Source organism: Pieris napi, chromosome 13, assembly GCF_905475465.1.
Source record: "Pieris napi chromosome 13, ilPieNapi1.2, whole genome shotgun sequence".
NCBI lineage: Eukaryota > Metazoa > Arthropoda > Insecta > Lepidoptera > Pieridae > Pieris > Pieris napi.
Window position 1 is genome coordinate 9,453,015 of NC_062246.1, and position 26,238 is coordinate 9,479,252.

General features: G+C 31.9%; 2 protein-coding genes across 4 annotated transcripts; both read right to left on the minus strand.

Moving 5' to 3' along the window:
• Window positions 1–275: 275 nt before the first annotated feature.
• LOC125055283 (adenosine 5'-monophosphoramidase HINT1-like) lies at window positions 276–3,778 on the minus strand. Its single transcript, XM_047657675.1, has 2 exons — window positions 3,360–3,778; window positions 276–2,347 (listed from the first exon to the last, which is right to left on the minus strand). The coding sequence occupies exons 1-2, from the start codon at window positions 3,687–3,689 to the stop codon at window positions 2,186–2,188; spliced, it is 492 nt and encodes a 163-aa protein (XP_047513631.1). The 5' UTR covers window positions 3,690–3,778; the 3' UTR covers window positions 276–2,185.
• A 457-nt stretch (window positions 3,779–4,235) lies between these two features.
• LOC125055463 (putative fatty acyl-CoA reductase CG5065) lies at window positions 4,236–19,051 on the minus strand. 3 transcript variants are annotated; one of them, XM_047657925.1, is made up of 13 exons: window positions 18,920–19,051; window positions 12,473–12,581; window positions 11,300–11,416; window positions 9,907–10,026; window positions 8,790–8,915; window positions 8,084–8,229; window positions 7,662–7,774; window positions 6,935–7,127; window positions 6,042–6,188; window positions 5,627–5,716; window positions 5,366–5,530; window positions 5,189–5,287; window positions 4,236–4,667 (listed from the first exon to the last, which is right to left on the minus strand). In XM_047657925.1, the coding sequence occupies exons 2-13, from the start codon at window positions 12,569–12,571 to the stop codon at window positions 4,508–4,510; spliced, it is 1,575 nt and encodes a 524-aa protein (XP_047513881.1). In that variant the 5' UTR covers window positions 12,572–12,581; window positions 18,920–19,051; the 3' UTR covers window positions 4,236–4,507. The 3 variants fall into 3 exon arrangements, with proteins under 3 accessions (XP_047513881.1, XP_047513882.1, XP_047513883.1); XM_047657926.1 differs by lacking the exon at window positions 18,920–19,051 and adding an exon at window positions 12,684–13,053; XM_047657927.1 differs by lacking the exon at window positions 5,366–5,530.
• Between the last annotated feature and the right edge of the window lie 7,187 nt (window positions 19,052–26,238).

Sequence of the window (26,238 nt, forward strand, 5' to 3'; positions counted from 1 at the left end):
GGGCAATAATCTCCAAAAATTGGACCCATCAAGTGAAAGACTCATCGTCCTAAAAACTATACAATGTTATAAGAGAGGTGCTGGACAGAAACCGGTGGAAACAGATTGGCCGCCCCCAGATATTTCTTTGCTGGCCACGACGCCAAGACATGAGCTACCGACTGAAGAGTGAGAGAGAGAGATATCATGACGTCGTTTTATAAAAGAATGTTATACCTTGGGTATATGATTTTATCTTAAATTACTTAATTTGGGATATAAATAAAACTAAAATAGGTAAAACGAAACTTTATTGTAATTGGTTACAGAATTTAATACATAATTAAATTCGAAACGTACTCAAGAGCAAGATACAAATTGATTCTCAACATTTTTCTACAAAAACGTTTGAAACTTATTTGTCTGCACCCACAACCAATATTTTTTTTAACCACCATTCTATACCTAATATTCCCCTTTTTTAATTATTTTAGCATATAAATTTGTAAATGTATGATAATTAGAAGTTATTTTTAATATTATTACAAAAAATAGTTCCTAATTTCTCACAAGTTAACATCGATGTAATTTGTAACATTGTGTGGATTAACAAAATGAGATTAAATTTTTTAACGATTTTTAAATATACCACAAATACCACAGTTTGACGAACACACAGTGGCGAAATTATTAATCCAGATTGTGAAAATTTTAATGAATATTTCTAATAAAAAAGATGAAATTTTTTTCCATATAAAAAACAATTACTTATATTTCGTTTTAAAAGTAATATAAATACATGATAAATATAGCATGGATTAAAAAGAAGGGAAGATGCGAACATAATATATTTAATAATCTTGATGTATGGGCACAATATGATAAGGTATATATATATATATATATATACATAAATTTACAATAATTTCGGTAAAAGTTGGGGTGTTTTTAAACTTCTTCCTTTTTTATAAATTACTTGAAACGTCGAAATAATGGAAACCAGATAAGAATGTATAGTCAATTCGAAACCAGTCTTCAATAGTAAATATCATTTTTAACTGATCTTATTTAAACAGAATATAAAATTGAAAATATTGCACCTTCCCTTAATGTGGTTTAAAATTATACTTTTGTATTTAATACTATTAAAATATTCATTTATTAGTAACATTCATTAAAAAGAAGACTAAGTCATGACTAGATTTGTTTTTCAATCTGACTGTTATATTTTGAGATTCATCTAATTACAGTCTGTTTTTGGCTTTTTACGCTAGCTAATAACGGTATAGTTTATAATATAATCTATGTTTTACAGTATCTTTTAAAATTATTTTTTCCCAGAAAATATTAAATTAAAGAAACACTAGGAAAATTTTGTAAAGTTAATGTAAACAAAAATTTAGATTTCATCACTGGCTGTTATCAAACTGTAGTGTTATAATTATAATTAAAAATTACATAACTTTATACATTATTTAAAGTAATTCAATTGCAAATAAAATCCTTATACTAATTTGGCTGATTTATTGCACTAAATACTAAAATGGCCTTATAAATCTTTAGTATGTTTTGAGCATGTAAATTATATAATAAAGAGTGGACAACTTATATGGGAAAAGTTGAGAAAAAGTTGTATTGTATTTGAAGTGCTATCTGTATCCATGGTGGAGATCATTAGATTTCATAATTTACTATGATGAATAATATTTTTTCCTATAGGCAATTGTTTTATTGCCTTGTTTTGCCTACCAGAGATTGACTGGTCTCACTTTATTGTTTTATAATGTCTGCCTGGTACAAATACTTACATAGTATTGGGGCAAACAGAATAAATTGAAACTTTTATTCTCTAAGCTAAAACTACAGAAAGTAGTCCAAATAAAGAATTTTATTTAAGTTAAATTGACAGAAGCATGTTTCTCAAGCAAAGAAATAGCTCTATCATTAAACAAACAAGATAAATAATTTTAACCTTCAGAATTTATAGATAACATTCCAATATTGTCCTACATTTCATTATAGATGTTATGTTAAAAATTAAAAGAGTAGTATTATATGCATTAGTAACAGCAAATTATATTGGTCTCTGTTCATCGAAACATCCATTTAGTCAAAATCAAATATATATATTGAAATTTCCATAAATATGCCAATTTTTATTTACCCTAATTAACATCTTTTACTTATTCCATTCTCATGATTCAACTTAGCCAGGTGGCCATCCCATCTGACGTCCACCAAGTACATGTAAATGTAAGTGGTAGACAGATTGAGCTCCATGTCTGCCATTATTAATCACCAACCTCCACCCAGCTGGAGCTCGTTCTCCACCAAGGGACCTTGCCACTATCATTAGATGACCAAGTAGCTGTTAAACAACAAGTACAATTTAAGACAACCAGATTATAAACAAAATAACTAACCGTAACTAAAGAATTCATACTACATGAGCAATTTTTTAAATCAGTAATGGAAATGATGATTGTTGATTGCTAAAAATAAATTATAAAAACAAACACACATAGAAATTTAATTTTTCTCAGGTAGGTTTTTCTATTAATTTGATTATACTACTCATTGCATGCACTTGATTTAATGAAAAGTTAAATTAATATGTTGTATAGCAACTCTTCTTAACTAATAAATAAAACAAAAATTATGCCTACTTATGGACATTTAATTTTAATGAAAAAGAACATTTTGTTTACATGATTGTTGTAGATTTTATACAATTATATGGTCATATTCCCCCTAACCCTACCCTAACCCTATGGTCATATTGAAGGTATTCTATTAAATAGTTTACTATAATGTTAAGGCCAAAATCAAATAAAGATAAACTAATACAGCTTTAATATAAGAATCAGATACATGACTAAAACTAATGGAATTTCTGATAACCATATAATTAAACACCATATATATACTTTGGTAAAATTATCTTTAAGCTGATGTGATAAGGTATAATTTTGTAGAACATTATTTTAGGTCTATATACCTTGATAGATAAGATTTTATAAATTAAACAGTTTATGTCTTTGAATATGAAATGTTAAAGTTATAGCAGATACCATAAAATTAACATGATATAAATTATAATTAGCATTTATTCTAACTATCAGTGTGGTTTATTATCTGCATCAATAATCAATTTTGAAAGGATAATTTATCCAGATTATTCCACATTTAAAAAAAATCAATGAGTAACAACAACAACTTTGATAGAAGGTATAACATTACTATATTAGCAGTCTTTAAGGCCTTTTTTAATCTTTTCTATTGAAATAATTTACACCATTGGAAATCTCTTAATGTCTATGGCAATCAAGACCGGAAAAGGAATGTGACCCCTGACCCATAAATACCTAATACACACATACCTCTTTATCAGAAGATTCGCAATCTTGCAATCTAGGAATTCTTTTCTTTGGTATGACTAAAAAGTGAACCGGCGCCTGAGGAGAAACATCGTTAAACGCCAGGCAAAATTCATCTTCGTATATTATATCAGCTTTTATTTCTTTGGAAATTATTTTGTCGAATATAGTTGGACCCGGACTTGCTACGCTAGAAGCTTGAGCCCGTTTTACTTCATCGCTATACGGACGGCGAACAGCGATCGCCGCTCCTCTATTCAAATCATAAATATTAGTAGGATAACTCTTTTTCAAACGAAATTTTAGAGCTCGTTGTAGAACTTTGTTAAACATTTTTCTTATTAAAATTGAAAAACGTTATACGCATTTCACACGCAAATCCAATAAGTTATAGCTCCGGCTTTTGAAATACCAAATTTTAAATTAATCAATTTGACAATTTACTTATGAGCTGATGGTTAATGCTTATCTCAAACTTGACTATAACAATTGACAATAAGCTAAAAGATTATAAATAAAACTCAACATGAGTGTGTAATCTGTATACCGTTATACGTAAACTTTTTATTTCATATCGTGGAAGGAGTATAATGTATAATATTAAGGAGTATATTAATTTAGAATACATTTTACTCCAAACTCCATATTTTGAATCATAGTAAATAAATTATTTCCTAAACACTGGGCTTATCACGACTAAGCTAAGACATCTATAGAAAGAAAAAATATTTATGGCAAGCTTGATATATAGAGCACGCAACAAACGTGAAGCGTGAGCTAATGTAATATACTTATCTACTAACTTGCAAGCACATGGCCAAACCTAATTTATAGTGGATACGATATTATATTATGTATGTTTATAAAAAAAAACAAATGCCAAATTAACCATTTAATATCATATTCTTAAGTAACAGTTATTACGACGCCCCATCGCTTCGTTTTCATGTCATTATTTTTAATGATTTGCAATTTAAATACAAGTCTAAAAACAAATGTAAATATAAAATAAAGTCAAATGAATATTTAACATTCAAAAATTATCGAGATAGCTATAAGCTACATGGACGGATAAAATGTTTTAGGTAGGTAGATAAATGTTAAATACTGAGGAAATTTATTGAGCAAAAACTTAAATATATCTATCCGTTTCATTCGAAACTCATTATTGAAGAATATCCATCATCAAGAAGTGATAGCAATAACCTCAAAGTTCCGTATACAAATTCTTTTATGAACTTGTTTTGTAGCAGAAGTCGTAGGAAGAGTATGATTGAAAATAACATTACACCTTTGTGAACGTAGTAAAGCCTGAAAAAAAACAATTATATTTTGTCTTATGATCATACACATTACACTCTTATTTACTGCAATTTATCAAATTTAGCAAAGCAAAGCTCTCAAAAAGTAATAGTAGGTACATAAACGTATTTATTTTTTGTAGGAATCCTCGAAAACGCATTTCGTTTTCAATCATAGACAATGTGTGGGTAATATTATGTGTAAAGAAGTTAATAATTGCTGTTGATGTAATCACCAAATAAGAAAATCAAAGACCCCACCTACACCCTATAGTCCTTACGTAATACTTGAACGGCCCCTAATCTAACCTTTTCATACAAAATATGTAACTACAGATGTTACAGCCAGCCAGTAGTTGTAACAATGTATTTAATAGAATAAGAATGAGTCGCTTCCAAATAGATTTTGAATTGCACAAAAATCTTATTTAGGATAATTATTTAATATTATCAGATATTCACAATTTTATACCACACAAATTTGAATATATTCAAAGAGAACCTAGATATTTTCAACAAAGGAATTCCAACCTGTTGATATGTCGTGTAGCAACGGGAATGTTTTCATCTGATTCCTTTAGCAAATATTTTCTGGTCCCTTTTACAAAATCCTTATAGTGGTTGTCCCATCTGAAAAAAATGCAATGATTCTAATCCAGATTTCAAGCAGACCAAAATATTAAATTATACATTGATAATAAAGCATACTCTATACTCTGTGGATCTAAATTATAAATCTCTCTATCTTGTGGTGTAAGTCTTTGCCTTAATTTTTTTACATTGTCCGTGCGGAAATGCCACTCTCTAAGAGCGAAGAATGCTAATACATCGTTCATCGCTCGCATTTTCTTTTCGGCCGTTATTAAACTTATGCTGAAACAAAAAAAACAAAATGTAGTTGTACATTTTTCACTAATCTATAGATTTTTTATTGGTCTACAGTTTGTTGTTGTATTAATATATTCTTACCCCATTTTTACTCCTAATATTTTAAGCATGTACTCTGCTAAATGTAATGGTATTGTCTGGAGAGTGAACTCCAGTGTCTTGTGAACGTATCTAAAACAGAAACAATTTGAAAGCTATTAATTACCAAACACCTTATAAATTCTCATGAACCTACTCTATAATTCAAGTTTTAATATTTTTATCAATAATTATAACGCACTTTATAATATGCTATTTTCAAGTCGAATGTCCTAACGAGGCAGGGATGATGGATCGGAATGGTCGTATGGAAACAAACCAATTTCAATTTAATAATGTAAATAGAGCTAAAAATATATACAGCTTTTTTTAATGTACGCTTCACTACGAATCCATCTTCATTATTATATATTATGCCTAACACTGTCACACATGTTATACGTTTATTATAATTTACTTGTTTTCAACTCCAGTCCCAGAGGGGTACCATAGCGCAGCGTCTAGCGGGTATTTGGGAAGATATTTTTGTAAAGCATCTTCAAATTCGACCCATTTAGTAGGATTTTCACATGTACTACAGTTATACACCATCACATGGGTAGGTCTGAAATATAGAAATACAAAACGGTCAAGATACATATTCTAAGTTGGCAAGACTAGTGCAAGTCATTCTACAAGGCTGTTCAAATTAAAATAGCGAATTTTCTCCGACCACAACAAAATCTTATCAAGTTACACGTATACACACACAAGATACAACATACTCAAAAGTAGCTTAAAGTACGAGCATAGAGATTGTTACATAGTCCTTGGGCTTGACACAAACAACTAGGTACTACTTACGACTGGCGAGACTCACTAAACCAAAAGAATTTGTATAAGAATGCCATTAGCTCACGCTTTGTCACGTGACCATGCACATTGGTTTGGCGTTAGTGGGTCAGGCCTGTCGCATGCTCCTATAATTATACATCACCTCACCAGCAACCCTCGTCGTAGTATGGGTTAAAAGGCAACGTAGTGACAAGAATACGAAAGGGAATGCTTAGGTTGTTTTTCCATATAGAACGGATGAATGAGAAGCGGAAACGGATGAACAAGTAGAGATTAGTTAAAAGTACCCATAACCTGATGATGCATGGTGAATATCATGAAAGTAGACGAAGCAAAAAGGTATCTCAGGATCGTAGCAAATGGAGATACGTGGTCTCTGCCAACCCATTCGGGAAAAAGGAGTTATGACATAAATAATTTTATTTTCGAAGGACATTTTAAATTTAGTTTGATGATATTTTAGCTATAACTGAAGAAAAATGCATGGATTGTTAGTGGTCGATAGGTGAAACTTACTTATCTACAGCTGTCTCCCAGGCTATAGCTAATAAAGTATCTATAGCTATATCCACTGGCAATAAATCGGCCCGTTTGGTAGGATCCCGTCTGAATACATGTAAGAGGCCTTTACCGGCTGCAGCAGCGACCCCACTAGGCCCGTTTAGATTTTCTACCCAACCGGGAAACGGATGGCGAAGAGACGAAACCACTGGAAAAAATGTGTTTGAATATCTTAATGTAGATATGAAGACTAATCTTAATACGATACTAAGCTTCTAACGTCTATGTTAAATCCACAATCAAGATCTCATTTTTTTATATAGTTTACCCAATGTACCCTTATAAAAAAAACTCCTTTACATTTACTGCCAGTTCTCAAATCGAGAGCGTAGAACGGACGACAAAGTGTCAATAAAATCTTCGCCGCTTTTGTAAGTACCAAGTTTTTTTAGTTATGTTTGTCTGTTGCATCCATTACAATTGAAGCAATGAATTATCATAATACAATTAAATAAATAAGAAACACGTTTAGCCTCTATGATCAGTAGACATAGGAATAGGAGCTACGTTACTGTGGGAACAACAACGCAAATACGTAGTATCTATGTTAAAATAAATAATATACACATTATATAATATGATTATTTAACATTTTCAGGTTTTTTTCAGTAAATTTATAAAATAAACTAAAAACATGGTTAGTTATTCCATTTTTATTAAGGTAATTTCAATTGTTATTTACCGATTGTTGGTCTGAATATAGCAATAGGATATTGACGTGAAGTTCGTGATCTTATGGCTTCTTCGGCCATTGCTTTGGTGTAAGTGTATGTATTTGGTTTGGGGTGTATGTATCTGTAAAAAATGTTAACAATTAAACTATAACTTTGACATTTAAATGCCTGAATTTCGATAAAGTTTGGTAGGATTCGTTTTTGAAATAAGGTTATTTCTTGTTTTCACTAACTAATCGCAACAACTACATTATAATATATAATAATTATTTTAGAAGGATACAGACTCTACTATATTTTAATCATTTTAAGAGTAGCATACATATTTATTAGATTATTAACTTTCAGAAAACTCTGTTACTTATTCATTGGATAATTTAAAAACTATCTTTCATAAAGGCTCACTCTATCATAATAAACTAATACGTACTGTGGAGTTATATCTTTTAATAGCGGAGACGGCACAGCTTCAACCAAAGCCAAGAGCCTTGGAAGTGGAGTGGTGGGAGTGTATATTTTTTCTTCTACTGTCAATTGTTCAGGATTGCTATATGCTGTCGATACGTGGAGTACGGCCTGAGAAAAATGGTAACCAGAAAAAAGAAATCATTAATAACATTTCATAATATGTGGTACAGAGGAACAACGTAGGTAAGTTATTTAAATAAAAAAGATTATTTAATTTTAAACACAAGAGTCTAGTCTAGATCTTTAATGATATCTTTCAAAACACTATCAGCCATTAAATGCCACTAAATCACGCCGATTTTAACTCACGGGCATCAGTTACACACACACAAATATACACCCACACTCTACACGCATTTTCTCTCTCATATTATTGTTAAGTCAGTAAACCTTGGCATTGATTGGCATTAATTGGCATTTCGATTTAAAATTCGCGACCAGATTAACGAGGCTTCAATTCGAAATGGTACTTATATGTATAAATCGAAGAAAATACTCTAAATCGTAAACACTAATTGAAAGGAACAATTTAGTCTATATATACATATTATATGTATATGTATATAGTCTATGGTAAAAAAAAGAAATCATTAGATTGTGTATGTGAATTATTATTAAGGTGTGCCTAAGTAACTAACAAATCCAGTTTATGCAAAGTGTCAACCTACCTCGATATTAGGTAGATAGTCACATATATCCATCAATCGTATAACTGAGAGAACATTCTGTTCTACTGCCTTCGGTAACGCTTCGTCAAATTTCAGAGTTGCTGCTGAGTGGAAGACAATGGAAACCTGCAGATAAATTTTTTGTATGTTTATAGAATTTGCTAAATTTCAAACATTCTTTACCATTAGAATGGTATTATCCCTGAGTAACATAATCTATATTTTTTTTAAATGTATAGCCCTGCGATGCCGGGACAGGCGGCTTGTAATTAATATAAACACAAATCTTGAAACTTACAAATTTTTATTTTCCTTTTATGTATATACTAGGGACTCGCCCCGTATTCGCACGGTCAATCGTGACCCTTGAAAACTTATATACCGAAACCTTCCTCATGAATCATTCTATATATTGGTGAAAAATGGAATAAATTCCGTGCAGTAGTTTTTAAGTTTATCGCGAACAGACAGAAGCTGCGAAGGACTTGTTTTTTATAACATAAAAGGTACTATATTTTTTTAAACACAATCATATCCGTCTATTAAGGCAGCGTTTAGACCTAATTTGCAAATCCGACTACATCAAAAAGCCTTTTAATTTTTTACGTCTAATGTATATGACACTCACAAATAATGCTTTCTATTGGTAATAGAATTTTCAAAATCAGCTCATTAGATTCAGAGGTGACCCCTCCCCTACACAAACCTCAAAATTTTAATAATGTGATAAATAAATATAAGAATGGACTATAACGAAATGACTCATAATGTAATTGTAACTTCTATTTACAATACTTTTTGCACGCCATTATGTGTGGCAGAATATGCGAAGTTCAGATTGTCCCACCATGACATTTTTGTACCATATTCTTGCAAATAAATTATTTAAAAAAATTGCTATATTTTCTTTATATAAATTGCTTTTTAAGTCCTATTCTATTCACATGTCTGTATTTAAACATTTAAAAAAAATTTAAAGCACCATATTAACTGACTGTTCTATTAGATGATTAATGAAGCAGATGAAGAAGTAAGGACCTTTAAGAGTTCTGCGAGTACGTATTTAGATTACTATAACCAAAGACAATTAAATTACATATAACATTAAATGACTTACCTCGTGTAATTTAGTTAAATATTCTGGAAGTATACCAAGGTTCGGTTGGGCTACATCACCCGGTATTATATTTAACTTGTCAAGTTGTGTCGGATTTTTCTGACGAAGTACGTCGAATGCCTGTATAACATTATTTTTAATTTATGTATTGTTGGTAATTTTAATATAATTACGAGTAACTAGCGTATCTACGAATATATCTAGAAAGTCCAGAATTCGAAACAGGACGTAACGATAGCTTCGGATAAAAAGGTTAAAAAAGCGTATTTTTTGTGTGTAGCAATACACACAAAAAATAAACATATTTATACGAAAAAATTGCTAGGTATCTCTGTACACAACGTGAATACAGTATTTTTTTACATTAATGTATAAATTTATGAACAGGAAAATTAATTTCATAGAACAAATGTACTTTATTTTCCGCGATCATAAATTATAATTTAAATGGCGTACCGTACAAACAACAGTAAAAATAGGTTATTTCTTCGACATCGATATTCAACCGCGTCAATGAGATCGAAACGCTTGATTCAATTTGTAGGAATAATCAATATAAAGCTACGTCTAATCCTAAAACGTCTAATCAAATCATCATACAAAATGTAATAAAATAACAATTATCTTTTTCTATTTATTACTTTTTTATTATTATTACTATGTAGGTTAAGAATATTGTAAATACTGTATATTTAGCTGTTGGAAATAAATATTATATATATTAATAAATTGAATATATTTAATAAATATAAATAATATAAATTGACTATCTGTCGGACGCCTAAACGTGAGAATCGGGGATTCATTATCTCCTCTACTAAAACTTAACACCGTACAAAGCAATGGCAATGCCTCATTGAACTTCTTCCCAAACACGGTGATATCTACACTTCACTAAATTCTTTATAAATAAACTAGATTGTATCTTAATATCCTAAATACACATGCATCAGCATAATATTATAAAATAAACTTTATTCATAATGGTTGGAATTGACGAAATAATTCATTCTATTAACAAGAGATTATTAAATTGTTTTAACAGGAAATGCACATAATTATTACAATTGTATACACGTGATAATCGTACTACTCGATAAATCTCGAACGCATAAATAACCGCTTACATTTTAGTCAGTCATTAAAACCTTACTTTGTAAACAAACGTCGAGATCCGGGTTTTATTACGCAAATAATATTGATAGAATTATAATAATCTATCTCAGATTGTTATATAACAAAACATACAAAGTAACAATGTTTTTAAATCCTTATAATATAAAAAAAGTCTATTTATTACAGTTATATTTTGTTGCAATCCTTCGTTGAACGTAAATAACACAAGATGCGCCGCAATTGGGTTTTCTAAATACAAGTTAAATTATCTCAGTACCTGCGATTGTTTTAACTGTTGCAGTCTCTTTTCCACTGACACACCTTTCTTTTGCCGCATCAACAGGTGTAATGTCCCAATGTCTGGACACGTTGATAGAAGACGCTCTATCAGTACCTGGAAATCATTATCGTTATCAAACCGGAGTTTCGGAGTTTCTAGTGGATCGTTACTCAAGCATTTTTACGAGTATGTCGCGACCCACGAAAAAGCTGTAAAACTATAATAATATACATAGCGCGTAATTTTTAACGAATCTTTTTTACCTATATGTAGTTTGTATTTATTAGTTTTCAACAAACTGCGACCCCCTTTTAAAACAAACTAAATCCCCCGCTTGAGAAACTATGGTCTAGTGGAACAAACATGAGTCTCATCACTGTGATCGTAGGGTCAAACCCAGGGTGCACCAATGGACTTCTCTTTCTATATGAGCACAAAACTGGCTCGTACGGCGAAGGAAAACATCGTGACGAAAATTCCTTAGACACAATAAAAAACAGACGGCGCGTGTCAGGCACAGAATTATCACGAAACAGATACAGAAATCTGAACCAAAACCAAGGGTTGTAGCGCCACTTGCTTAAATTTTTTCTAGAGTTTCCACTAGGGTTAACACTTTTTCCAATTACTTTTCAACGCAACTGTATTGTGCCATCCATCCATGAGATGAAAGCAAAAAGAGAGCAACGGATTTTCTGGCCAGTCTTCTCATCCAATATACTTATTTGAGAGCTGCCAATATATTTAAACTTTGAATCATTTCATAATTTTTATTGGCGCTTACATATCAGGGAATAATTAATTGATTTTGATCAACATTAGATTATGTATTAACCATCGCATGTAGTACATGTGCCAAAAAATCAGCTGTTCTAATATGTCAGTCCAGACAGGAGAGACTGAATTATAAATAGAGGAACAAACAACATATGTAATTGTTTGATCTCTATGCGTTTCCAAAACCGTTGAGCAAAAACCGTTGGTCAAACTTTGCTAGAGGTGATTTATGATAGCTCTTTAAATAAACTACACGTTGAAGTCCTCTTGAGGTTTTGGAGTTGGTTGTGAAGGATCATTTCAATGAACAGAATAAATAAACAGTTTTTTACTTAATGGTGCCTCAGAGCACACCGAATTGGCTCCATCTTTATTTAATATGAAGATCTTTACCTTTCCCATGAAGCCAGTGGCCCCTGTAATGAAGATGTTTCTTCCGGCGTAGAATTGTGGTATTAAAGCCCCGTGAGGGGATCGCGGTCGGGCCACCATCTTGGATTATCTGAAACAGAAATGGTAACAATGTTTACTATACTTTATCAAGAAATACCAACAAAGTTCGGTGATACTGATAGTGTCACCAATAAAGTTTGTTCATGCACACAAACTGCAAGGTCCTTGTAATCCCAAAAAACTTTCTTCCTGTGCCTAAACAAATATTTTCTTCTCGGTAATCAAACGCAGGACCTCCGTACTTCTGCGTGATTCATTAACTAAATACACGACGATCCACATTTGTAACTTATGCGATCACCTTCGCCTAACCACCAAACAAATATTGCATAATACACGCGTTGTATTCTTAAAGTATACTTAAAAGGGTTATATTCATGGTCATATTTGTTTTATGACACAATGTCAATATTTTATACACTTAAGTACTTATTCGTCTTTAATTAAATTTTGCAATATTGACTTCGCTACAATGTCTATAGAGTACAGTTTACGCGGCTGTGTTCTGTGAATGCACAGTAGTTTTGTAATAAAATCGTGAATGAAACGAGCTATTTGCAATGACAACATAAATACAAATAGACAAATAAATGCAATAAAATGACATTTTATAAATAATTTTTTTTTTTAAGTTTAGACCGAAGAAAATAAACTAACATGAATTAGAAATTATATTGGCTGAAAAACATACTAATTAGCATGACGATGCAATTTACAGTCGTAATAACGAATACTGGCAACAAAATAAACTAATTCTTGAAGAGAACAGTAGCTATTCTAATCATAAATTTCGGTTTGTATCACTAAAATATAAACTGCGAAATTATCCTCTCATTAAGAGAAAGGGGCCAAAAATACTTTCAAAGTTTAACAGGTCAAAACCGCCGAAAATTGACCTTCATTGGGTTTTTATTAAATCAGCAAGGTCGAAGGTTGAACTGAATTTCTTCAAAACGTGTTTATTTCAACACCGTGCATAAAGTGCAATGCAATTGCAATGATGTTATTTAAAATATTATAATGTACAGTATATTTAAGAAGATTTGGTATAAATTTATTCTATAAAAAATGTGTGTTGTGGAGTTTTCTAAAGCGAAACAATATTCTGCCTTAACTTACATTTGGTTTATTAAAAAAAAAACTTAAAAACGAGAACGCACTCCAGAAGTAAAAACGAAGAACGAAACACATAAGAAAAAGCGTAATCAAAACATAATCGTTACATTGCTGAACTTGCAAAACTTGCTGAGTTTCTTGCCCGTTCTTCTCAGAACAAGGCCTCCTGGTAGTTTTGCGAACGGATGGCGTAGTCTTGCTCTTTCGTGAATTTTGTAAACGTTGTTGACATTCATAAGCATGCTCTAAGAAGCATCAGCATTGAATAAACGTATTTTGATTTGATTTGATTAAAATATATGTACGAAATATATCAATGATATATTTTATCTCTTATTAAACTCTCTATTAAACTCTCTATTAAACTCTATTAAAACTCTATTAAACTCTTATACACCAATAATTATTCTATATAACCCGGAATTTACATATAAAATAAAAAGTAATCATTTTTGTACGTTGCATTGCAATACAAAGGCAATGATGATAGTACCTTCAAGAACAGCAAGATTTCCTAGAAAGTACCTATCTAGAAAAAGAAATAAATGTGTGTTGGACACTGTTTTCTAAAGCGTACCACTAACTTACACATGCTGTATTTAAAAAAATGCTTGTTTCTTGCAAAGATTAAAAGTAAAAGTAAAAAATCATTTAATCACATAGGTAAAACATAATGTACACACATGAAATGTCAGTAAAGAAATTCATATTAATGCTTCTAATTTTACATTTACTGCCAGTTCTCAAATTAAGGGCGTAGAACGAGAGAGAAGAACTGGCAATAAACTCTCCGCCACTCTTTTTAATCGCCATTTTTTTGTTTTACAAAATGTTTGTAAGGAGCTGCAACCATTACACCATGTCCCATGTGACATTTTAAGTAATTAATAATAGTAACATAAATTAAAAACAAAGATTTATCCTCTATCAGCAGGAGGCATGGTGAAATAGGAGCACGCACTTACAATCTCGTGGGAGAACACACTCAATTAGCAAAAACTAACAAAAACACATAGGAAAAAGTGCAATTAAAACATAATCGTTGCATTTAAACGTACATCAATTATATTTTTAACCTATGTCAAACTTAAAACATATTATTTCTAATAGCCCGGAATATACATTTAAAATTAAATGTAAATGTTGGTGAATCAAACGGTTGGTACCTAAATAAACACAACAGAAGGTAACGATGTCTTGAGTAAAGAAATAGCAATGGCTTTGCACTTAACTTAGCATACAATAAGCACTAAACTGAAGTGAACACTTATTTTATTTGCTGTTCTAACAATTTACAATAACAATTGTATGGTATTGACTAGATTTAGCCTCTACACAGAATCATTAGCACATATCCGATGTAGTAGGTGCGTATTTTCTACCCGAGTCCGTTGGTGGTCTGTAACTTAAAGCAGCGAACTCGACGAATATGAAGAACCTTTATATCGGGTGGTACAAAAACACAACATTGAGTCGGAAACGCTATTGGAAGTTACAGTATGCTACAAACTGGGAAGCGTTTAGGCTTTAGTGTTTGGGGGTTTAGTGGGTTAGTGGGTTTGCACAATTATAGCGAGTCCCACATAATCCCGCACTAAGAAGTCGTGCCGCGGAAAGGCAATACATAATACATTTCCCCAAGTAAAAAAAGAAATAGATTATGGCCATATACAAATATTTGAAATAATGGTCGTTCTGCGTGTCTATTATAATTTCAATACAACTTCTTTAGCCGATATGTTCTCGAACTATTTATTTTTATAATATACTCATTTATTTATGTAAGCTAAAGTATACCCAAATAAAGTGTAACCAATTAGTTAACGAACTTTTCAAAGTATTTTTCTATGTAATTAATTTTATCTAATTCGAAAAATGAATCTTATTTTAATTTAGCTTCGTCAAGGTGACAAGGTTTTAACATGTAACACATACAAAAGAGTTAAAGTGGAAATGGGCCGGCCCATTGCCCGCATTTGTGATGGCAGATTGGTTAAGAAGATCCTTACTTGGAATGGCCCAGTGGGAATAAAAAAGAGAGGACGCCCACCAGAAATTGGGAAGATGATATAAAAGCGGTAGCGGGGCAGAGTTGGAAAATTGTCGCGAGGAACAGAGATAAGTGGAAGAATTTGGAGCAGGCTTCACGCCGTCAGAAATGGAGTACTAGTGTTAAACATAATGACATGGACTTAGTGTACCGTACTCGAATAAAGGCTATTTTTATTTTATTTTAATATGTGCCTTCGTCACTGCCTATATCATGACCAGATCGTAGTTTTTATAGTATAGCTAGCTAGCTATATTTTAAATGTAAAGTACCTATATTTTTGTAGAAACTCAATTGTTAGGTCACATCTGCATCCTACAATTAATAAAACCCATGTTTGGTATTACTTACTCATAATACAGACAAAAATCAAGATGTAAGATGTAGATGTAAGAGTTATAACGGAATTTTGGGAACAAAAGACAGACAATAAATATATAAATATATAGATACTTAGGAACACAATATATAGACTGTCCCCGGAGACATTTAACCTACAAACCCGTGAAAGGTAAAGGTAATTAATAAACACATTATTAATTCACGCATCGTTCGAACAAGGTTGCTTAACACATTTGTATGCAGTTGCATACCGATATTATGACATTGTAATTTGTATTATTGAACGAAGCCTTATTTGATATTATTAATGGCAACAAACGTTATTTTTTCAATAGAGATGAGGTTACTCGGGTAATTTATAGTTCGTAGATCGTATACCAATTATGAATATTCTGTTTTGTAGCGTAGAGTTTGATTATATTATATTGTTTGTATTGTTTTAGTCAAAATAAGGGGTAAGTTTGAATGAAATGTAGACAATCACGTCAGAACAGGTGAGTGAATTATATAAATATATCACGTATTCTTGCGACATTGCCTCAGGTAAAGGTTCAAGATTTAGCCATCTTACCGTGCCAGACTTGGCGTTACAAATGAGATGACGAGGAACAGATGCTTTGCAGGTGAAAAAGTTTGTTGCAAATTAGAAGAGACCTACGCTAGGACCGCTTTACTCTGTGGGCATTCTACAGATTGTTTCCACGTGGACAGTCTTATTTTTCGTCTAATTAAATAGTAATAATAAGCAGATAATTCCAAATGATATAACAGAAAGTAATGTTTATGGTGAGTGAAACAAACGGTCCTAAAGATCTGGTCATGCTGATCCAATATCTGGCTATGTAAACTTAAATTGGCATAACCGTTGGCTATACGACCTTGACCTATGTTCGAAAAATCACTACACAGAAAAAAGATCACATACGAGTATCACTGTTGACAGTTGACACAGACAATAAATGTTGCCCTTCAGGTGCTTATGTAGTGTTAAGGTCACAATTAGCAAACTAATAAACCGAGCTTTAAAACACTCATTTGTATTTAATTAGAATCAATTATTGGGGAATAATTTATTTAGCACTATTTGCATGATACGGAAGTGTTTGTAACACTTTTTATATGCGTATAAACGATGGAAATGTGATGAACTATATTCCTACATGACATGTACGAACGCCAAATAAGACTGGTTCGGACCATGACCTAACGTCAGCTGATTTTCCGTGAATAATTACAAAAGGCATTGAAATAAAGGAATGAGTCTCAAAAGAAAAAAAAAGAAAATTCTTCAAAGTCTGCGCAGTCATGTCAAATATGGGCTTCAATTATTTTACAAGCTGTGCCATGCGGTTTCACCTGCGTTAATCGTAGCGTGATTTTATAAAGCTCACTCAAGTAATTTAAATGAAGATCGCGTACAGTGTTCGGCCCAACAAATTCTATATTGTTTTCAATTAAAACATTGTCCTGATTAAGAAAAAGTTTTAATTGGATACAATTTACTGCATTCGTTCGGAAGTTATACGTAGTAACATTTTTTATTAATGAATGAAAACTAAATCAGTGTATTTAAACTGTTATAATTAAGGTACTATTTCGTCTTTCTCTCTCTGTCATATTATTATGTTTAGGTACGCCACGATGAATATATTTAGTTTTTATGAAATAGGGGGATATAACTATTAAAGTTATATTAAATAGTAATAATAAATAAACTTATAACTTTAATATTAAGTTATATTAACGTTATAAGTTGCGTGTCTAACTTTATAAAATCGTGTAATAAAGCAAACTCACAATTGAGCAACAGTACCTTTACCACAACTTTACGATAATTTAACAGGTCGAACGCATAGATAGATATACTTGAATTGAACACTATTCCAACCATGCATTTTTCATGCTCGCTTTCCAAATACTACTTCTAAAGTAGTAATTGTTAAGGAAAGAATCCATAAACGCATCTGTATTTGACCTTTTTCTATGCCGCTGACAAAGTCGCAGTAGATATCTAATATCAAAGTATATTCAAATAAACTTTACACTTTCCTCAATTTATAAGCCGGCACGGCAAGCAGCTTCTACCGGTTGAATACAATTTGTACGAGAGTTTATTGCCATTTCTTCTCTTCCGTTCTACGCCCTTGATTTGAGAACTGGCAGTCAATGTAAAATTAGAAGCATTTAATATATACTTTCATAAATGTACATTGTGTTACCTAAATGAATAAATAATTTTGATATGATTTGATAAAAGTCGGGAAGATACTCGTAAAATCATAATACAATAGGTAAGTGTATCGGAGCAATTCAATAATGAATTTATCAACACATGAAAATAGAATTCTAAGATTCTGAACGACTGAATGAGTTGTCGATGAAGACTGTTATTTAAGTGTTGATTCTAAGGTTCAGTTATCAGAAGACAATTTAAAAAATTCAAAACGTATACTTTTAAACTAATAATATAATTATAAATGTATAAGTATCGCAATACAGCGCTAATGGTACACTGCGACAGGCACAAAACTTTCTATTTATCATTTTTTCGTATTATTACTATGTAGATTAAGAATATTGGAAATACTGCATATTTCTGTGTTGGAAATAAAAGAATAAATTATAATATCATTTAGTTTATATATAGTATAAAATGCTACGAATTTCTAAATAAATCTAATCTCGGTATAGTAAAAAAAATTATTGTTAAAATAATAATTACAATAATTTTCCCTAATTAATGTAATAATTTAAGCAGTGCTTAATTGATATTAATCCATATTCCAAAAAACTATAAATCCGTGGAGAACCGGGGTGAATCGCTATTAATAAGTTTTATAGTAATATTTTTAGTATGTTTAATATTTAAAGAAACTCACCAAATATTTATTTCTCACGCATAAAATCACTACACTAGTATCGCATACAATAAGTTTTCAGAGATCAAGAGACGAGTGGCAACAATCTGAAGCCGCGAGAGAATGACGAAAGACGGCTCAGGCGCAACTTGGAATCTGCGCTTATCCTAGGTATTTTTAACCGACTCAAAATGGGGTGTTAATGTTGTTAAATGTTTTCGTGGCTCAAGAGTCAAGGGCATTCGTTTATCTCGTATGGTGGTTCATTTGGCAAATATTAAGGTTTGTTTGATAGATCACTTGTATGCTAGTAAGAAAATGGATTTAGTTTTAGTACCTAGGTTAGGTACTTAAATTCTTTCTTTCGTTAAAAAAATTCTATAAATTTTAAAAAAAATCTGTCAAAATTCAAAAATCTTCTCCACTTTTATATATACAGATTTCTAATGAATACTGGGCTAGTTTCAGTAAAAATACTCTACATATATTATATAGTCATATCATAATGAGAAAATATAAAATTTTTAATGTGAAAAACGATTTTAATTAATCAAATTTATACGCACAAGGTTATATTTTAACAACCTTGTATTAAAAAATATAAAAACGTTGAGTCTTCAGAGATTTCCAGTATAGAACCTCTATAATGGTTAGTTAGGACGTGTTTGAAGTATACAACGCCGTCACCAAGGAGCAACACGTAGGCGCAGACCAGCCACGCACTTGCGAACCTTCCTTCTTCCATCGACCATCAACACTCACATTGCATCATCTCTTAACATTAGGTGAGCTTCCTGACAGTATGCCGTTCTATTACATAAAAAAACCTTAAGATCCGTGTTTTTTTATATAAAATAGCTTTATGCCAATAATCGGACCCGACAAACGATGTACTGTCCTGTAATATAATAAATTATTTGATTACAACATTAACCATTCTCGAATCCACTTGAACACACAACAAAATTTTATCTGTCCAGCCATTTATGGGTTTAATTACGCGCACATATTTATATACTAGCTGACCCGGCAAACGTTGTTTTGCCATGTATATTATTTCTAGGAAACATTTTTTTAGTTCAAATAACTATCTACTATAATAAAAAATAGGGGTTGATCGTAGAGGCGTGAAAATTAGGGGTTGTATGTATGTTTGTAGGCTGTATCATAAAAAAAATAAAAACAAAAAAAGTTGTCTATAAAATAAAAAATAAAATTATGGGGTGGACATCCCTTATCACTTAGGGGTTTGAAAGATACATAGTAGCCGATTCTCAGACTTACTGAATATGCATAAAAAATTTCATAAGAATCTGTCAAGCCGTTTCGAAGGAGTATGGGAACGAACATTGTGACACGGGAATTTTACATATTAGATAATGATGTGAAGGACGTTGGTACTCGCGCTATTGGTAAAGCTTGAGTGTACTTAAATTATTTTTTTTAATATAACCATAATTGATCGAAAATTTGGTCTATTATCGAGCCGGATAAAGTAAAAGTGCAAAGCATTAGTGGGCTTGGCTGCATTCTTTGGTAAAACAAGTTTTTGATGCATTGATTTGTTTTCCGTATTAGGAGGAAAATGACATCAACAGTTTGTGCAGAACAGCAGGTTTATTCAAATAAATTAGAAGGTTTGGCCTCCAAAAGTCCAAAATCAAGAATAGATACAGGATATATTATTATTCGCGCGCGGATGAAATGTATTGAGGATTATTGGAGGCATGAAGATTTATCGTCATGCACCCCGACTTCCGAGGCAACAAAATGAAGAATATTATAAATATGAGGAGATATATTTGTATTTTAAAGCCGATACGATAGATTTATAAAGTAAGAATGTAATTGGTAGCCAAGAAAGTTGCAATCAGCATCGAAATAAATTATATATAAAACTGCCTCGAATCGAATTACCTGTATTTTCCGCTAATTATGAAAATTTGTTATTAACCCTCATACACAATAATAATTCCCTTGCCAATGTACAAATGTTGCATTAGCTGAAGCTAAGAATTACCGGCAGAGCTGCTTCTTTGTTAAAACATACTATACGTAGTGTATCAGAAAATAACAATGGCCTGCAGGCATGGAGCATTTTAAAGTGTTATGGAAATAAGAGAGTTATTATCTTTATATATATAATTCTTCTGTGAGTGTGTATGTCACTGAACTTCTCTAAAACGACTGGACCGATTTTGATGAAATTTTTTGTGTGTGTTCAAGGGGATCTGGGAATGGTTTAGATTCACAAATCAGCCCGGCAGATGGCGCTGCAGTCGGTACTTTCATACTTTGTTTAATACCTTAATCGCTTGAAATATGCAGGACAACGTCTGTCAGGTCCGCTAGTAAATTATATATTAAAAAGACTATTTAATCTACGTAAGGTGAACACACAAACTTAAAATAATTTTGGATACAATGAGTGAGTGTTTCAATAATTTAAATACCGAGTGTTGGAGTCCGATTATACATATACATATATATAGATAAATTAGATCAGGATACTCATTAAACTTGGAAAGAACATATACAAAGACGACGCCCTACTTGGGAAGAATTTTTAGAATCCAAATATCGAACTTTGGAGTTGGTAAACACAACCAACACAAGCTATTCAAATGATTTAAGTTATTAAATGGCTAAAGAAGCCCACACACGTTTTAATGCTAAGCCGTCATTCTCCTTGTGTAATAAATTCATGTGAAATCAAACTCGGGCGAGTATCAAAACACACCACACTTTATTCCACCAAGAATACCTAATTATAGCGATTTATGGGACGCTGGAAAATACATTAATTAAGAATTAATGGAAATGCCAAATTAACTGATGAATAGCTTTTTCGTTACTAGCACAAATAGAAGCGCGTTTAAACTCCCGCCCCATATGTCGACTTGATGAGACCTTCGAAACCCTCACGCCACTAAGTCCGGGTCCGGGCGTTCCTGATGTTAATTACGATGACTAGAAGATTGGTTTTGTTTTGGCTGGATGGAAATGATGGAAGACCGAGCATCTTAATACCATGCAGCAAAGATATAAATGGCAAAACAATATTTCAGCCCCAAATATTGGAGATATTGTCATTATTTAACAAGACGACTTACCACCTACTAAATGGCTATTAGGTGCCGTCAAAGAAATCCATCCAAAGTGATGGCTTGGTAAGAGTGGTAACCTTAAGATGTAAAGGTAACAACACATTAAAGCGATCAGTATCGAAGTTATTGATGTTACCAAAGGAGAAGGATATAATATAGTATTTTTTTATTAATACCTATAGTCCAATATTCTATAGGAAATATTTTATGTATTGTTACATCAGTAAGAAGTTTACATTCAATAGAATATAAAGCATTAAGGCATGTTGCATTGTTGTGCAATAAATGATTCACTTCAGAGAGAAGACCTGTTTATTTTTAACTAAATTTTATTGTGGTGCAGTCAAAATCTATTACAACGACATCAAAGGGACTACTCTTATTTGGTCGTAAACACCGATATTCGTAACAGCCGATGACGTTGTTATACATACCTAATACATAGTTATTTAAAATTGAACCATAAGTGATCGAACAACATTCACTTAAATGAGAAAATATACTAATACAATAATACATTACGTTTATTTAGCCTGATATTTATATTTATTTCCAACACACAAATATACAGTGAATTACAATATTCCTAACCTTATTACTATGTAAATATTAAATAAAATACTAATCTTAAAAAAAAATTATAAATAGAAAATTAAAACATATTTAAAAGTCCCTTTAATGCTGGCAGCATTTCCTCGCTGTATCGCGATACTTATTCGTTAAGCGAGGTAAGCACCAGCTCTGGGGTCACCGGTACTATCTAACGCCAACTTAAACTCTACGTTAGTTATTGTTATTTCCATTTCTTTGTTTTCTGCAGTATGAACCCCTTTTGAGTAAAGGGATGTCCTCAACTTTAGAATTGGATCTGTTCTTAGCTTCCTCGATCCATTTCTCCCCATAAACCTTAAAAGAATCAAGAATCTTATATTATCCGCGTTTAATACTTAAAAATAGCATGCATACGTTTCATGATGACTGATAGGTATATTAATATTATGAATGGACAATTGTTAAAACATTCAATTAAATATATTTTTTATTGTTCTATTATCTACCATCATAAGGTAGTTTACGTACGTACGAGCGATATAATGTTTAACAAGTTGTTAACAATATCGTTTGCTCAGTCAATTAATAAAAGATAGAACTTTTAATAATTTGAGCAAACTTCTGTGCCTTCCAGTATTTTAATTTTACTGGAAGTACGATGAATAATCCTTATTAGAAGTCTAACTATGGTAGATGAACGCATCGTCAGGAAGCAACCTGGATTTTAATTTTATTCATACTATGCATAGAGTTCCGAATGTATAAATAGATATCGTTTGTGAAACTTTATCAAGATTACTATAATTATGCTGATTTATCGCCAGTATAAAAAAATACTTACATATACTTTGGGTCGATTCGACCAAACTTCAATTTATACACGAGTAACTATACCAAGAATAATCTATTCCATGATTTTAATCTCGAGTAAATCCATAGTCGTTTGTCCACGTAATCGATAGTATAATTGCGCTAGGAATAACAATACGCGAATAGCAAGAACGAAAATAAAACTCGGCAAATAAATGTTGTTCTACAACGGGACAGTGTAAGAGCATACATCATGTCAACTCGATTTTGCCGTATTATAGTGTGAAAAAGTAGCTTTTAACAGGTGTCAAACGATAACAAAAAGTTTTTATTTCTTGTTTGTTTGAGGCTTTCGTCTAAAAAGGAACTTCTGTTGAGCCTAGTTGAATTTCATTCTAATATTATACAAAATAAAAAATCTAAAAATCAATAAATAAATACTAAATTGTTTAAACGTTTCATTATACAATGCCAGACTATTAATTTAGTGCGTTGCGTTGACTTGAAATTAAAACACAGAATACATATTTGTGAAATGACAGAAATCAGCTGATTGGACTGACTGACGCCATTAAATTATTCTAGGAATAGCTGTTATTCCGTGCGAAACGGCGGTATAGTTGCAATTCCCGAATAAGCCCACTATTCTTAGAATTTGTAGTTGGTAAAACGTAAAATTTATTTACTCTCGATTAACTGACGATTTATTCTAAGATTAAGATTTACTCTTGTTTGGTCGAATCGACCCTTAGTAACAAATCTAGTCACCTACCAGAATAACCCTGTTTTTATATTTTGTCAGCCAACAGTCATGTTTAGGTTTAAAAATACATTAAAACAGTAAATCAAAATTATTAATAAATTATACCGAAACTTAACACTGTTGGACCAGTGGCTTGAGCGTCGGACTCTCATCCCTGAGATCGGATTGATCTCCGGCTATTTAGTGCATATATTTGGTGCAATGGACTTTCTGTCTGTATGCGGATTTAAACTCGCTCGCACGGTGATGGAAAACATGTAGAACCCCATGACTTAGGGTGAGATCTATAGTGCGCACTTGGACTTTGCTCAGACTTACCTTACGAAAAACTTTGCTTAGTGTACACTAAGGTTAAACTATGATTTCGTATTTATAGACATTTTAACGGTGAGATTAAGCTAAGCCCAAGCTAAGACAGAAAATGTCAAAATACAAATTGATGTTTCATTTCATGCAATACTTTGTTTATTATCCTTTAAAAAAGTAAACAATAACAAATATTTAAACATCTAAAACGGTACACATATATCTTCAATTTATTGTTATTTATGTATTTATTTATTTTATTATTGCAATAACTAGAAATTTACGAGTAACCTTTAGAAAATGTATTAATTATTTAAAGATGACAATAATTTTATTACGTAGAACGGATCGCAATGTTTTGACAACAGCAACAGAGCACTTATATCAACTATCAACAATTGAAAATTTTAAACCATTTTTTCTCTTTCCTGTTTTTGTTTGTATGAGCGCTTGGAAATATCAATATCGAAAGTGACATGATGGAGAGAGAGAGTTCTATCTTCAATAGAAAACATTGAAAGGGTAGGAACTGCAGCCGATATGAATCCACGAATTCCTAAAGTGTTGTATATGTTCGGAACTAATAAAACCAAAATCCTTCCATCCTGTACGGTGAGAATGAATTCAAAAGAAGGAACCGTATTTTGAAACACACGGTATTAAATGTGATCCTGACGCTGATCATTACCGTCTTAGCTCGATAGTTAAGTCAGAGCAAAGTCTAAGTGCGCACTATAGATCTCACCCTTAGACCCAAATAGTTGACGGCGTGTGCCACGCACAGAAGGCTGGTCACCTACTTGCAGTGGTGTATAGGGAAGGGAACGCGGTGGATCGACGTTCCCTAACCTTTTTTCAGAACCGGAACGCGTTCCAGTACTTTTTAGTAGAAATTTTGTAGTACACCAAGTGTACTACACAATAATATCTTTCTGATTGTCATCCTTTTTTGAATTTCTTTTATGTGTTCATTAATATTTTGTATAGTAATAAGAAAAAATAAAAACTTACATGGAAAAAAATAGACTAGTAGACTTTTTTTTGCTCCCACTATGCGTTCCCTTACTTCTTATTTTACCAATACATCACTGCCTACTTGCCTATGAGAAAATACAAATGATCACAAAACAGATACAGAAATATTTGGCCTAGACCTACAAAGTTATAGCGCCACTGGTTTTTTTCATGCCAAAACTACGTCTTTGGAATCAACGCGCTATGCCTTACCAAAGCCTCCTTATCATGCTTATTTATACTGGGGGTTAAAGATATGGACAGTTTGCAAAAAAAAATCCTTATTGGGGAGCGTTTATTACATCTATAAACATTTATACATTTAGATTTAAGATAAATTAGAAAATTAGCCTAATATTAACCTAATTTGGTGTTCTTGTTTTCCTTACATTATAAACAAATAATTACAGAGTGTCCTTGTATTTACAAAACAAGTTTTCATTTAGTTGTTAAGTATATTTGGATCCGTTTTATATGAAAGCACGGATCTCGTCTTGTGACCCCTGAACATATGCCCACAGCCTTAATTGAGGTCAGTGTTATCCTAAATTATCGTGATGACATATTGTTTGTAAGTAAAGCAAGTCTGCCCTCACCTCGATCGCCGCTACCACCTTACGCGCTCGTTTATGTGAGCATTAAAATACATTCAGTTTTGGCTTAACAATAACTTTTAGTATGAAATACGTATTTAAAATAATTCTGGAGCATCTGTGCCACATTTATAATGCAAATATATTGAAATGTAAAATTAGATTAGGGATTTAAAAACGATCCTGGCGGGAATG